The sequence below is a fragment of the Myotis daubentonii genome, chromosome 9 (assembly GCF_963259705.1).
Source record: "Myotis daubentonii chromosome 9, mMyoDau2.1, whole genome shotgun sequence".
NCBI lineage: Eukaryota > Metazoa > Chordata > Mammalia > Chiroptera > Vespertilionidae > Myotis > Myotis daubentonii.
The window spans coordinates 80,682,388-80,695,122 of record NC_081848.1 but is presented as its reverse complement, the minus strand read 5'-3'; the positions used below and the strand labels follow the sequence as shown (position 1 = coordinate 80,695,122).

At 59.6% G+C, this 12,735-nt stretch overlaps 2 protein-coding genes across 2 annotated transcripts; one reads left to right on the top strand and one right to left on the bottom strand.

The window, feature by feature from the left end:
* The first annotated feature begins 771 nt into the window (after window positions 1-771).
* Window positions 772-2,135, top strand: CST6 (cystatin E/M). The gene is made up of 3 exons (XM_059710025.1): window positions 772-1,048; window positions 1,518-1,643; window positions 1,954-2,135. The coding sequence occupies exons 1-3, from the start codon at window positions 809-811 to the stop codon at window positions 2,035-2,037; spliced, it is 450 nt and encodes a 149-aa protein (XP_059566008.1). The 5' UTR covers window positions 772-808; the 3' UTR covers window positions 2,038-2,135.
* A 2,325-nt stretch (window positions 2,136-4,460) lies between these two features.
* On the bottom strand, window positions 4,461-12,545 carry CATSPER1 (cation channel sperm associated 1). Its single transcript, XM_059711237.1, has 12 exons — window positions 11,708-12,545; window positions 10,482-10,694; window positions 9,458-9,571; window positions 9,117-9,276; window positions 8,735-8,826; window positions 8,490-8,633; window positions 8,264-8,327; window positions 8,046-8,118; window positions 7,881-7,941; window positions 6,810-6,885; window positions 4,647-4,761; window positions 4,461-4,487 (listed from the first exon to the last, which is right to left on the bottom strand). The coding sequence occupies exons 1-12, from the start codon at window positions 12,543-12,545 to the stop codon at window positions 4,461-4,463; spliced, it is 1,977 nt and encodes a 658-aa protein (XP_059567220.1).
* Between the last annotated feature and the right edge of the window lie 190 nt (window positions 12,546-12,735).

Here is a 12,735-nt window from a genome sequence, read left to right as displayed (position 1 = left end):
ATTGTCCCCTTTCTTAAGATGAGGACACAGGCTCTCAGAGCTCCAGGGACTTGTCAAAAGTCACCCAGTCAGTCACTGGCAGAGCTGGAATGACATACACCCCTCCTGGCCAATTCTCATCCTTTGGTCTCAGTTGGGCTTAAGAGCAAAGATTCGACAGCTTGCTGGGGCTCAAAAGCCAGCATCACCATTTGTTATTCACCCGCTGGGGTCCTTGGGCAGGTCAGTTGCCTCCTGCCTCCTGCCTCCTGTTAAGTGGACATGTGGATCCCACTTCACGTTGGTTGTGAGGGCCACACAGCACGCAGCGCAGCCCAGCAAGGCCCCTACTTACCTGCTACTCATTAACATAGTGCCAGGCCTCTCCACGCACTTTACCTATGGAACCCTCACAGCACCCCTTTTCCAGAGGCGGACACCCACGCAGCGAGAGGTCCGAGGTTACAGTTAGTAAATGTGAGAGAGAGCTTGCTCTAGCGGTTGTTGGTATTTCACACTGGGTGGGCCTCCTGTGAACTGTCCGGATGGTGGCCCTTGCTGGGGGCTGCCACTGTCCCTTCCCTCGCAGGACTGGGTGTGCCCTGCAGGGCAGGGCAAGCGTGGGGTACACAGGTGCGCTGGGGCCCGTCTGCCGCTCCTGCTGGTGCTGGAAGGGGGCCTGGCCAGAGGTCCCAGCCGCAGCGATCCCTCCCCTCCCCAAGCGGGGGCGCACCGCGCCGAGGGGCGGGGCCGGGTGTGGTCGGGCGGAGCCTCGGAGAACCGGAGCCGGTAAAAGCGGCGGAGCCACCTGGGTCAGGCATTGAGGACGATGGCGCAGCCCAACCTCTCGCTGGCGCTGGGCCTGGCCCTGCTCGCCTTCTGTCTGCTGGCGCTGCCCCGCGATGCCCGCGCCCGGCCCGGGGAGCGCATGGTAGGAGGAGTGACGGACCTGAAGCCCAGCGACCCACAGGTGCAGAAGGCGGCCCAGGCGGCCGTGGCCAGCTACAACATGGGCAGCAACAGCCTCTACTACTTCCGAGACACGCGCATCCTCAAGGCGCAGAGTCAGGTGCGTCAGGGCTGGCGGGGCAGAGCGAGTGGGGCGCGCAGCCGGGCGCCAGATTCAGGAGGAGTCACAAGAGTAATCAGGATAGTTCACCAATATATTTTTAAAAATGGAATTAACGCCAAAATTTCACAATGAACCAAATATCTAAATTTCAAATAGAATCTACCCCTGACCTTGCTCAGCTACCTCACCAGCTTCACACCAGTCCCTTTCCTGCCCAGCTAATTGGGAAGGGAGGTGGGGGAGCCGAGGCAGTGGGCTTCAGGATGGTGTGTGCTTCAGCAGCCTCCTGCCTGGCGGGGGCCTCTGCCTCTCCCCCGGGGACCCCCTCCGGGATGCTCCTGCCCCAGGCCTGAATCCCCAGGCCAGTGTGCTGGTGCCCAGGGGAAGGGCATGGGAGATGGGAGGCGGTGAGAGAGGCGAGAGGGAGTGTCCCAGCACCCTGACCTGCCCCTGCCCTCCGTCCCAGCTGGTGGCGGGCATTAAGTACTACCTGACCGTGGAGATGGGGAGCACAGCCTGCCGCAAGAGCTCAGTGACCGGAGACCGCATGGACCTCACCACCTGCCCCCTGGCCGCAGGGGCACAGGAGGAGGTAAGAGCCCTGCACTCGGCCCTGCCCACCGGCACCCGGGCCCTCAGGTTGTCCAGCTTGAACTGGTCTGGCCGGCCAGACTGATGTCAGGCTGAACCCGTCCCTGCCTTCTGGGTGACTCAGCGCCAGGTCAGGGTGGGGTGCAGAGGAGATGGGGGTTCCCCCTGGAGATTGGACTGGGAAGATCTGGGACCTAGCGTTGTTGTCTCTTGGGCCAGTGACTGCCCCTCATGGTGGGCCAGCACTGACTGCGGGAGGAGGCAGGCCTGGGCCAGGCTCACCTCCCTCTCCCCCCACACTCTGTCTGCAGAAGCTGCGCTGCGACTTTGAGATCCTAGTGGTCCCCTGGGAGAACTCCTCCAGCCTCCTCAAGCACCACTGCGTGCCGGTGTAGGAGGCCCCTGCGGCCACGGGAGCGGGGCCATCGGTGGAGGGCGCTTCAGGTCCATGGGCCATGTCTGCTGCAATAAATCGCTAACACTGCTTCTGGCATCGGTCTCTTCTGAGTGCTTCACTCCTCCCTCTCCCCGTCTTCCACTCCCACTCCTGGCAGCACCCCCCACCCCCGGCTGAGCTGCTGTCCCAGCCCAGACAGTGCCGAGGGGTTCAGGGTTAGCTCCAAATCCGGGGTCCTCCCAACACCCAGCATCACCGACGTAGGGGAGCAAAGCTCCAGGGTCTCAGTGTCCTCAGCGTTAAGGCAGCGGAGTCACAGGAGAGGGATGGTGCCCCCGAGAGGAAAGGGGAGCCGGTGAGTACTCTGCAGAGCACCTGAGCACTCCTCCCTCTCAGCCCCCTGGGTGGCATGGGGGCCGGGGGGGGGGGGGCAGCCAGCAGGGCCCCAGGACTCCGAGCTCCCAGGCTGTGAGATTTCTCTACCCACGTGTGGCCCAGAGACAGCTGAGCCCCTGCAGGCCGAGAGACCGGGAGGGCTGGGACAGCGACTCTCAGGTACACATTGTGCTTTGCCCTGAGCAGGATTCCGGGAAGGGGCTGGACAAGGACCTCCAAGGGGCTGAGGTGAAATCTGCCTCCGGGAGGGATGAGGGGCGGATACTGTTTAGAGCAAACAGAGTTGCAGTATTTCATGCACACCTGAATTTGCAGCTACAAGTCATACTTCACACACACACACACACACACACACACACACACACACCAGAACTCCTTAGCACACCGGACAGAGAAACCCAAAACGCACCCTCGGATGTTCCTGGACACACCACACACACATCCAGAAAACCACGAACCGCCGGGCGACCCAGGAGCGCTCCCACCCAGAAACCACCCCGAGATGTACACACGGACCCCCCCCACACATAACCTCAGAGGCCCTCACACTCCCACCCAGAGCGGTCCAACACCCACACCCGGGACAGGACGGGCAGTGCCTGGGTCCCTCGGGAGCACTAGTGTGGGCACCATGGGGCCCAGGCAGGACGGAACGCAGTGGCTGTGGAGCGCGCCCCCTGCAGGCCAGGGCTCACACCGGCGGTGCCTGCCCGGTCCCCTGCCCAGTGCTGGGACCCAGCGAGGAACTGTCCCAGCTCCCAGGCCCTGCCCTCTGTCTCAGAGGTGGGGCCGAGGAGGTGGTACGTAGACGTGTTTCCCACATGGAAGGCTGAGGCGCTGAGGGCTGGGTTTGACAGGCGTTAGGGATGCCGGAGAAACGCCGTCCTGCAGCTGCTCCAGCCTGTCACAGCGGCAGCTCCAACAGCCCAGGGCCATGTGGTGGGGCTGCTGCTGGAAGGGCTCCCACGTGTCGCCAAGCAGGAGCTTCCGGCACGGGGCTGGCCCAGGGCAGGCGGCAGGAAATGCTTGTTAAATGAATGTGGGAGGTGGTGGAGTGAGGCGAGGCCTGGAGCTATCTGCCCGGTGGCCTCCCCATCCCCGGAATCTGTGCGCAAATCCCAGATGGCATTTCCCCTGCGCAGCCTCTTCCTGGGCCCTGAGCCAGCCGTGCCCTCGGCCAGGCCGAGAGGGGCATGCTTTCTCTGTCCAGAGGCCTGGAGCTTCGCCACGCTCACGCCCAGCTCAGAGGCACAGGTTTGGTTGGCAGAGCTGTCTGTCACCCTCAGCCTCGCCTCTGGAGTCCCACCCCTGACACCCTCCGCCTGTACTGCATGATGGCTTCACTGTGCTAGAGGGGGTGAAGACAGTGGAGAGGAGGGGGGAGTTGTAGATAGTGGAAGAGCCAGGGCGGGGCTTGGGCTCGACTCAGTGCTAGGTCTCCAGCACCCCGCGCCGGCCCAAGCGTGTGGGGACCTCTGGGTTCATGAGACCCTCCTACCGGACGCTAAAGGTGCTGGTGGCCTTCAGTTCCCGAGCTCGGAGCCCCATTTCCGGAGCCTGCTGGTCCCCCATGCCCTGGCAGCAGAGGGCTAGTCCAACTTGTTCTCTCCTGACTCCTGGGCCAGAAAGGCCTCCCTCCCGGAGGCAGAGCACCCACTCTCCCTCCAGCACGGAGCCTGGCCCGCTTTCTAGGTCACCCCTCTGGCTGCTGCCAACACACCGCTGGGCTGAGCTAGGATGCCAGGCCCTGGCGGGGCTGGAGGAGACCACGAACAGCACCTTTCGCATGCAACACGCACGCGCACACACTTGGGTGCGCACACTCACGTGCAAACACACGGTTCTGCTGTCTCGTGCCCATGGGGACACAGTGAGGACACAGAGCCTGCTGGGGTTTTAAAACTCTGTTGCGGTCCAGCTCTGCAGGCCTCGACACTCATTGCAGCAGGTCTGGGACTTGTCCCGCCCACCCCGTGGGCAGCTGGCCAGAGGCTGCAGTCTGTGTCCGCTGTCCCTGTCCCGGGATCACTTCCTGAAGTCCTCTTCGCCAGCCTGCGGGGTGGGATGGGAGGGTGGCTGAGCCTCCAGCCTCTGCCTTTTCCAACGTCCATGGGACTGTCACTCAAGGCTACTTCTGGGCACAGTCCCCCCGTCTGGCCTTCCAGCGTCACCTCACCCCCGGCCCCTCCCTTCTGGTCCTGCCTGATTCACCTCAAACGCAGTGTCCACGATCTCATCAATGACGGATGCCTGGGAACGGAACTTCTGCTGATAATGCTCCACCCCCGTGGCCAGTTGCAGGAAATGGAACAGGAGCTCCTGTTGCCTAGGAGAGTGGGGGGCAGCGGTGAGTCCCGGCCTACCTGCCTGGCTGGGCCTCTGGCCCCCAGAGACCCCCAGATGGCTCTTCTTGTTTACTTTATATCTTTTATTGATTTCAGAGAGGAAGGGAGAGGGAGAGAGAGAGAGATAGAACATCAATGATGGGAGAGAATCATTGATTGGCTGCCTCCTGCACACCCCCTACTAGAGATCGAGCCAGCAACCTGAGCATGTGGCCTGACTGGGAATCGAATCATGACCTCCCGGTTTATAGGTCGATGCCCAACCATTGAGCCACACTAGCTAGGCCAGATGGCTCTTCTTGCCTGCCCACCCCCTTACACACACACAGAACTCTAGACCTCCACTTCCAGCATGGCCACAACTTTTCTGCCTTGCCCCCCATCCCAGTCTGCCTGTACCACAGAGGGTATTAACTGTGTACCCTTCCAACCCTCCATCCCTCCATCCCTCCTCCCATCTGCCTAGCCATCCACTTGCCATCCGATCACTGCCCCCCTTTCCCTCACTGACCTATCCCTCCATCCACCTGCTCTGCCCTGAACTCACCCCACCCCTTCACCATGCTGTGCAGTCAGTCATCCACCTAACCCCCCACCCATTCACCCACCCTACTGCCCATTCATAACGCCTTCAGCGCCCGCCTGTCTAACAAACCCACCGGCCAAATCACACGGAAATCAATTACACGACAAGGCGCTCCAGGAACATAGAAACGAACACGAACAGCCCCTGCCTGCAAAAGCGCAGTCTGTGGCGGAGCCAGAAAAGCAAACCTGGTGTGTGTACCCCATGCACCTGACACAGGGCACGGCCCGTGGGGGTGAGGACGGGCTTACGGAGGGAGTGCCACTGAGCTGGGTTGGAAAGATGTGATGGTTTGCCAGGCTCAGTCAGGCCCCGGTTCCCTTTTCCAGAACAGCAGAGCGTAGACTGGGGGGCGGGGGCCGGCCGCAGGGAGGGGGGTAGGGAATGGATGGACTGGAGGTGGACACACCCAGGAAAGGTCAAAGCGAGGTGCCCAGGCCTCATCTTCAGGGAGGCAGGAGCCCTCGTAGGGTTTCAAAATCAGAGGAAGAAAGAAAAGCCGAAACTGCTTTTAAAAACAGAAATCACGCTCCAAGTGAAAAAGGGGGAAATGATTTAAACAAACAGAAAACAACACAGAGGACTCTTGGTGGAGGTGGGCTGGTGGGGAAGAGTGTGGAGGCCATGAGGCCCCCAAGCAACGTATGGCAGAGGCACCAAGGGCCCAGGAGCTGGAGCGTGGAGGGTAGCCTGGGGCCAGGAGGTGAAGTGCGCAGGACTGGAACTCAGCTCTCCCAGCCCCTGGTCACCTGAGCCTGGCATTGGCAGCCAGAGAACATTCCAGGGAGAGAGAACGATGGGCCAAAGGCCCGGAGGTGGAGAAGTATGCGCTCTGCTTGGGAAACAGTGTGGGCGAAGCAAGGATGCCAGGGCGTGGTAGTGGCTGCAATGACTGCGAACAAGGTTGGCAAAGGCTTGGTCACGGAAGGCCTTTGGGACTTGGCCTGTGCTGGTGGCTGAGGAGAGCCGGGAGGGTGCCCGGAGGCAGGCGCCTTGTCCGCCGCTTTGGAGCCAGTCCGGATGAGGGGGGTGAGGCCCAGTTTTCAGAGAGAAGGCTCTCTGGGAGCCAGGCCCGAGAGCCAGGCAGCAGGAGTCTGTGCCGACGTCTCCCAGCCACAGTCACAGCCCCGAACCCCCAGCTGTCTTGCCCCAGCTCACCACGCAAATCAACAGAAACGAGGGATTGCCCACCAGCCTGTTTCCTGGCCCATCCTCCTCACCCCCCCCCCACTTGGCTGAAGTCCACCCCCCCTCCATGGCCCTGCACAGCTCTTTAAGGGTAGGGCCCTCCTGCACAGGTGCTAGTCTGTGTCCTATTTGTGGTCCTGGAGACTCACAGGGCCTCACAGAGGTGGGCAACCTCCTTTCCCTGCCAGCCCACTGCTCAGGCCCCACCACTCGCCCCTCAGACCCACGGCCTCCCCTCCCTGCAGGTCTCCTTACTTCGTGGTCATGGTCCCAAACTTCTTCTCAATGAGGAGCTTCTGTTTAGTGTGTTCACTCAGCACCTCTTCAGGCTCTGATGCGGAGAGAGAGGGGTGGTCACGGGGACGCCTGGCAGAGGGAGCGGAGGGAGCCCGTGTGTCAGGGAGGTTTTTAAACAGGGCTAACAAGTTTTTGCCCAGGATGCCCTCACAGAAACCACTTCTCCAGGCGTGGAGTGTGTAGCAAGCTTGTGGGTTAGACTCAGGCCTGACCCATCGGAACAGCCTGCCCTTCCGGCTACAGGGATTGGATCAGAAACATGCAGGTGATCAACTGGAGCAAAAGATGATCATTTCTGCACGTTGCTGGAGCTTCCGGAGAGGAGGGCTCCCCTGGGAGTGCAGACATGGCTAAGCTGAGGGTTTGAGATCGGAGTTGCGCGTGGCCATTTTCCCACCACGAAGCAGGGGCCGCTCTAAGCACAAAACCGTGCAGCGGGCTGAAGAGCGGAGAGATGGAGGGAGACCGAATCCTGCCCGCCATTCAGGCCCCGGACCCAGCCGCGCCTAAAAGCCCCTGCACTCTCCGTTTGCTAAACAATCTGAACCAATTAACTTTTCTTTCTGCTTAATCTCTATTTCATTGAGTGTCTGTCCCTGATGGAGTGGGCAGGTGAAGGACCAGGTGACCCCTGAGGACCCTTATTCCTCTGGTGTTAATGACCTTCAGAGTGGGGTCCTGGAGCTCAGATTCTAAACAAAATTGCTACACACAGTGACCCTGGACAAGTGTGTATCTGCCCTTGACAAAGCCCTCAGGCAGCTGAACCCAATGCATGTAAAACCACTGCTATAAACTTAAGTTATTAACAGAAAGGAGTGTTTGGTAAATCATCATTTGGCTGATCAAGTCATTTCCCCAACGGGTCTTTCAAGAATTGACGCTCAGTTTAGTTGGCTTTTGGAGGATGGTCTCGGTGCTCTTTCGACCAAAGTTCTCAGCTCCGAACGTTCTCCTGAGTCTCAGATTCTCAAACTCGAAGCCCAGCCTGGAATCCCGGGCCTGACTGCGGGAGGGGAGGGCCGATACCTGCTTCGTTGAGCTTCATCAGCGATTCAGCCAGCAGCTCCTCCCGGATCTGGGCGGCCCTCTGGGAAGAGGAGGCTCGGTGCTGCCAGGGCCCTGGAGCAGCCTCCTCCCTCGGTGCCTTCTCCTTGCGTCTCTCTGACGGGTCCCTCGCCACCCCCTCCGTACCTCCTGCTTCACTTTCTCCAGGCCTCTGAGCAGTGCCATCTGGAAGTTATCTACCAGGACAGCAATCACCAGGCTGGAGGGGGGACAGTGGGGTACTCTGGAGGAGGCTGGAGGAGAGGCAGCACCCTTCTCTGGGTGAGGGGGCTGGGGAGGGGCTCCCCCGGGGTGGGAGGGGGAGGGGGTGAAGCCGGGGAGCGGAGCCGAGGCGGCACCCTCACTTGAGGAAGATGAAGTACTGGATGATGATGTAAATCATGAGGATGGGGATGATGTACCAGGCGCCTGGGAGACAGCGGGCAGTTGGAACCGTGAGTTTCTCGCCGGCCCTCAACAGCACCGCCCAGCAAGCGTCGAACGCCCCGCTTTGGAGGGGGGGTGACCAGCCCTCGGGGTCGGCCCACCCAGCCAGCCTCCTGCCCACCAGCCAGCCTGGGGCCGCCCCACCGTTGGCCCGGCTGTCCACGTAGATTTGGGACCAGTCGTCCAGGGTCAGCAAGGTGAAGAGGGTGAAGATGGTGGTGAAGATATTCTGGAAGCGCTTGGGGTCAGACTGGCGGAACAGTCCCCGGAGCACCACCGAGAAGAGGACTGGTGGCTCAGGGCCGAACCAGGCTCGCGGGGCCCGCCTTCCCCGCCCCCGCCCGGGCCCCTACCGCCGCCTTCCGCCCCGGCCCCACCGCTCAGGATACAGAGGCAGGTGAACATGAGGACGAGGATGGCCGTGATGGATGGCATGGAGCGCACCAGGGTCCCGGTCACTTCCTGGAGGCTGGTCAGGAAGCTGTGGGCAGAGGTGGACAGGGAGGCTGAGTCGGTGGAGGTGGGGCTCTGTGCCCGGGAGCGAGAGCGGACACTGAACACGGGAGTCCCTGACTTGCTGGTGACTTGGGAGAGTCCCAGCCCCTCTCTGGAAAGTAAAGAGAACGGACCCGCAGGCGGCTTGCCAGAAGCAGGCTGGAGTCTGCAGCCCCGGCCCCCATCCCTGCAATAGGTCGCTGCTCCCCCCCCCCCCCCCCCGGAGTCCAGGCCTCTGTCCCCTCTTCCAGGGAGGGCCGCTGTGGCCCGGCTCACCTGAGCCTCTTCAGCACTCGGACGGCCCTCAGGGCCCGCAGGCTCCTGAAGACCTTGAAGATCCTGAAGAAGTTGGGGTTGTAGACGGTGCGCTGCAAGGAGCGGGCGTTGAACTGCACGAGCGTGAACTCCAGCACAGCCGTGGCCACGATGAAGAAGTCTGAAGGCACAGCGTGCCTGAGTGCCACAGGCTCCTGCCCAGGGCCCGAGCCCAGGCCCACAGCCGTCCCACACTGCCACCCCTGCCCGGCCCTCTTGTTTCCAGCCTCTCCTAGGCAGTTCCGTGGTGCGGGCACACACACACACACACACACACACACACACACCCCATTTCTACACACCCAGAATGTTCCAGGAATCATAAAAATAGTCGAGGCCCATACTAATGATCTTGAGCAAAGCTTCCACCACGTAGATGGAGAGGAAGATGGAGTCAAAGGCCATGAAGTACCACGCTGTGGGGACGCCAGGGGCTTGCTCAGGCTCATCGCCGGCAGCCCTGGCCCCTCTCTCCTCCCCCCCGCGGGAACCTTACACACAGCCGTTTAGGGAGAGCCTGACTCTGCCCCAATAGCTGTGTGTGTTAACTGCTCTGTGCCTCAGTTTCCCTGTCTGTAAAATGGCGAGAGTAACAGCCCGCCCGATACTTTTCATGAGCATGAAAGGCATTTAACCCAGTAAAACGCTTAAAATGGAGCCAACCCAGTGACCATGCCAGTAACCTCGGGCATTTACTTCTCTCTTTCGTTTCTGCGCTTTCCTTCGCCCTGCTCCCCCGGGTTTTAAGGGCTGCCTTCGCAGGTTTTCCACTCTCACCCCTCCTGGGTCTCCTCAGAATCTTCTGGCCCTTCTAGCCCACCTGGGTTCCCACCACGCGGCCCAGCAAAGCATATTTAGAGCAAATACGCCCTCTAGTGGTCATAGCCACAAACAGCACATCCTCTGGTTTAGCTGGTCTTTCTGTCCCCAGCTGCCTAGCTGACCTCAGCTCTCTCTCTCTCTGAGCCTCTTTACTAATTTATATAAAATCAGTGGGCAGCCCTGGCTGGTTTGGCTCTGTGGCTAGAGCGTTGGCCTGTGGACTGAAGGGTCCCAGGTTCGATTCCTGTCAAGGGCACGTGCCTGGGATGCGGGCTCCACCCCAGTAGGGGATGTGCAGGAGGCAGCCGATCAATGATTCTCTCTCATCATTGGTGTTTCTATCTCTCTCTCCCTCTCCCTTCTTCTCTGAAATCAATAAAAATAAATTTTTAAAAAAGTGTTTAAAAAAATAAATAAAATCAGTGGGCACTGGGCCAAGCGGACAGCAGGTCTGAAACATCGTCGATACCCTTCTCCACATGAACGGGGTTCCCCGGGTCTTACCGCCCCGGACCTCAACCTTAGCGAAGGTCTGGGCCACAAGCATGATGATGTTGAGGCAGACAACGATGAAGATGAAGGCGTCAAAGAACAGGGACTGGGTCAGGACACTGAGCATTTTCCGGAGGCCGTAAAAAAGGGAGAAACAGTTTTCGAACAGCTTACTGCAGAAGTTCTCACTGTGCGCCTTCTTGTGGCCCCGCGAGGTTTTGTTGGCTATAAGGGGGCCAGAAAGTCAAGTCTGTGAGGAGGCGCTCGGGGATGCCAGGCCTCCTGTCAGCCGGGCTGGGATTCTTCATGCCTGCCTGCTTGCCTGCCTTCCACTCACGAAGGGGCCTCTATGAACTGATACTGGGCCACAGGCCCAACTCCTCCCGTGGTAGGGGCCAGCCTGTGGGGGATTTGGGGTCTGCTGGAACATGCTTTGAGGGCTCATGTTCCCACACCCCCATGCCTTTCTTTACTCACATGGCAACTTAGGCGTGGAAAACCCGATCCTCGACGCCACCCCATCCTCTTGGTAAATTCTCCCTTTCCCTTTAAGATTCTGCTGAAACATCTTCTCTGGGCTACTTTCCTTACCCCCTCCATTAGACATTCACTCCACTCTGCTTGTCTGTGGGGCTGTTGCCATGTTTGCTGAGCTACTAGGGGCCAAGTTTGGGGAGCGGGGGGTTGTGCATTAACAGCCAAGGTCCCCCCTGCCCTGAAATGGCCCTCATTCAGGCACTGCTCCCCAGACTCTGACCTCAAGAAGAGGTCATTTCCCTCATGGCTTAGCATGGGAAATATGGACAAATAGAAACCACAAATGTTCTGACATGAAGGATAGGCCTCCATCGCTGGATGATCTGGGTTGGTTGGTTGTAACCACCCCAGCCTTGAGCCCCTTGAGGGCTGGTCTTCCTTGTGCTGCCAGGGCCCAAGTAGTCCAGGTGCCCATGTTAGAGAAGAGGAAATGTTGGACAAGTGAACGTGCAAGTGAAGAAAGCAGTGACTGAGTGAACAAACCGCCGACGGCCTGAAGAGGTGCCTGCTTCTACAAAGAAAAGATTGGCTGATGAACAGTCAGTTGAGTGAATAGCTAATGAAAAATTCCTCCTTCCAGGCGAGAGTCAAGCCTCCTGATCTGTGCAAGGCGGGTGCCGGGCCTGAGTCAGATCTGCAACCTGGGCCGGGCAGTGGGAGTTGGAACGGGAGTGGTGGTGGTGGGGTGGGCAAAGACTCACTTTTTTGCATCTGAACTGGCTCATCTTCAGGCCAGCTTTCTGAGATTCTAGATAAGGATTCCAGAGGATGGACTCCGGCTCTCTTGGAGGCACGTGAGCGAACTGCACTGCGGGAACGCGCCAAGCTAGTGGCCGTGCTCTGCTTGTGTGCCGTGGTAGGTTGAAAGACTGAGCTGACTCTGGCCACGCTGAGGCCTGTGTGCAAGTCTCTGGAGCTGACACTAGGGTACTCCCCGTGGCGGTGCTCTCTGCGGCGGTGCTCACCAGGATGGCCACGGTGGCCATGGTGGTGCTCACTGGGGTCGCGAGATATGCCATGGTGGGAAGAGCTCTCTCCATGATGAAGAGGTCTTCTGTGGTGGTGGGTTACACGATGATGGCGCTTGCTGTGGTCGTAAGCATAAGAGTGATGGGACCCGCCTAGCTCGGAGGACACACCGTCTTTAGAATGGGAAGGCTCACCTTCGTGATGGAGCCCACCATGATGGCGAAACTCACTAAAGTGGGGGGGTCTACCATGATGTCTCCTGCCACCACGGTGGTGCTCATCGCGAATGGGTACCTTCTCATAGGTATGGTGGGAGAGGACAGTGCCATGAGACCCAGTCGAGGCCAAGGTTGTGGAGGGGTTGGGGGAGTGGCGGGAGAAGGTACTGTCAGGGGAGTCTAGGTGAGATCCACCGTGATGATGGGACACACCATGGCGATGGTGATCATGGGGCCTACGATGGCGATGGGCTCCACTATGACCTGGTCTGTGGTGCATGGTTGATGAGCTGGGGTGAGAGGGCACATCCAAGTCACTGGTGTCTGTCTCGTTTTGAGCCTTTGCTGCCATCGAAGGTTAATCAGTGACTATGCTGGGAACCCTTAAACAAGAAGAGCTCAAGACATAGGCCTAGCAGGATCCTACCTGGCTTGTCTTTCTCACCTAACCTGTGACAATGGGGTTTCCAGGAAAGCCCGACTCTTCTCACAGAATTCTCCCCTCTATGATGTCACCAGCAGGCCCCCTCCCAGGCCTCATT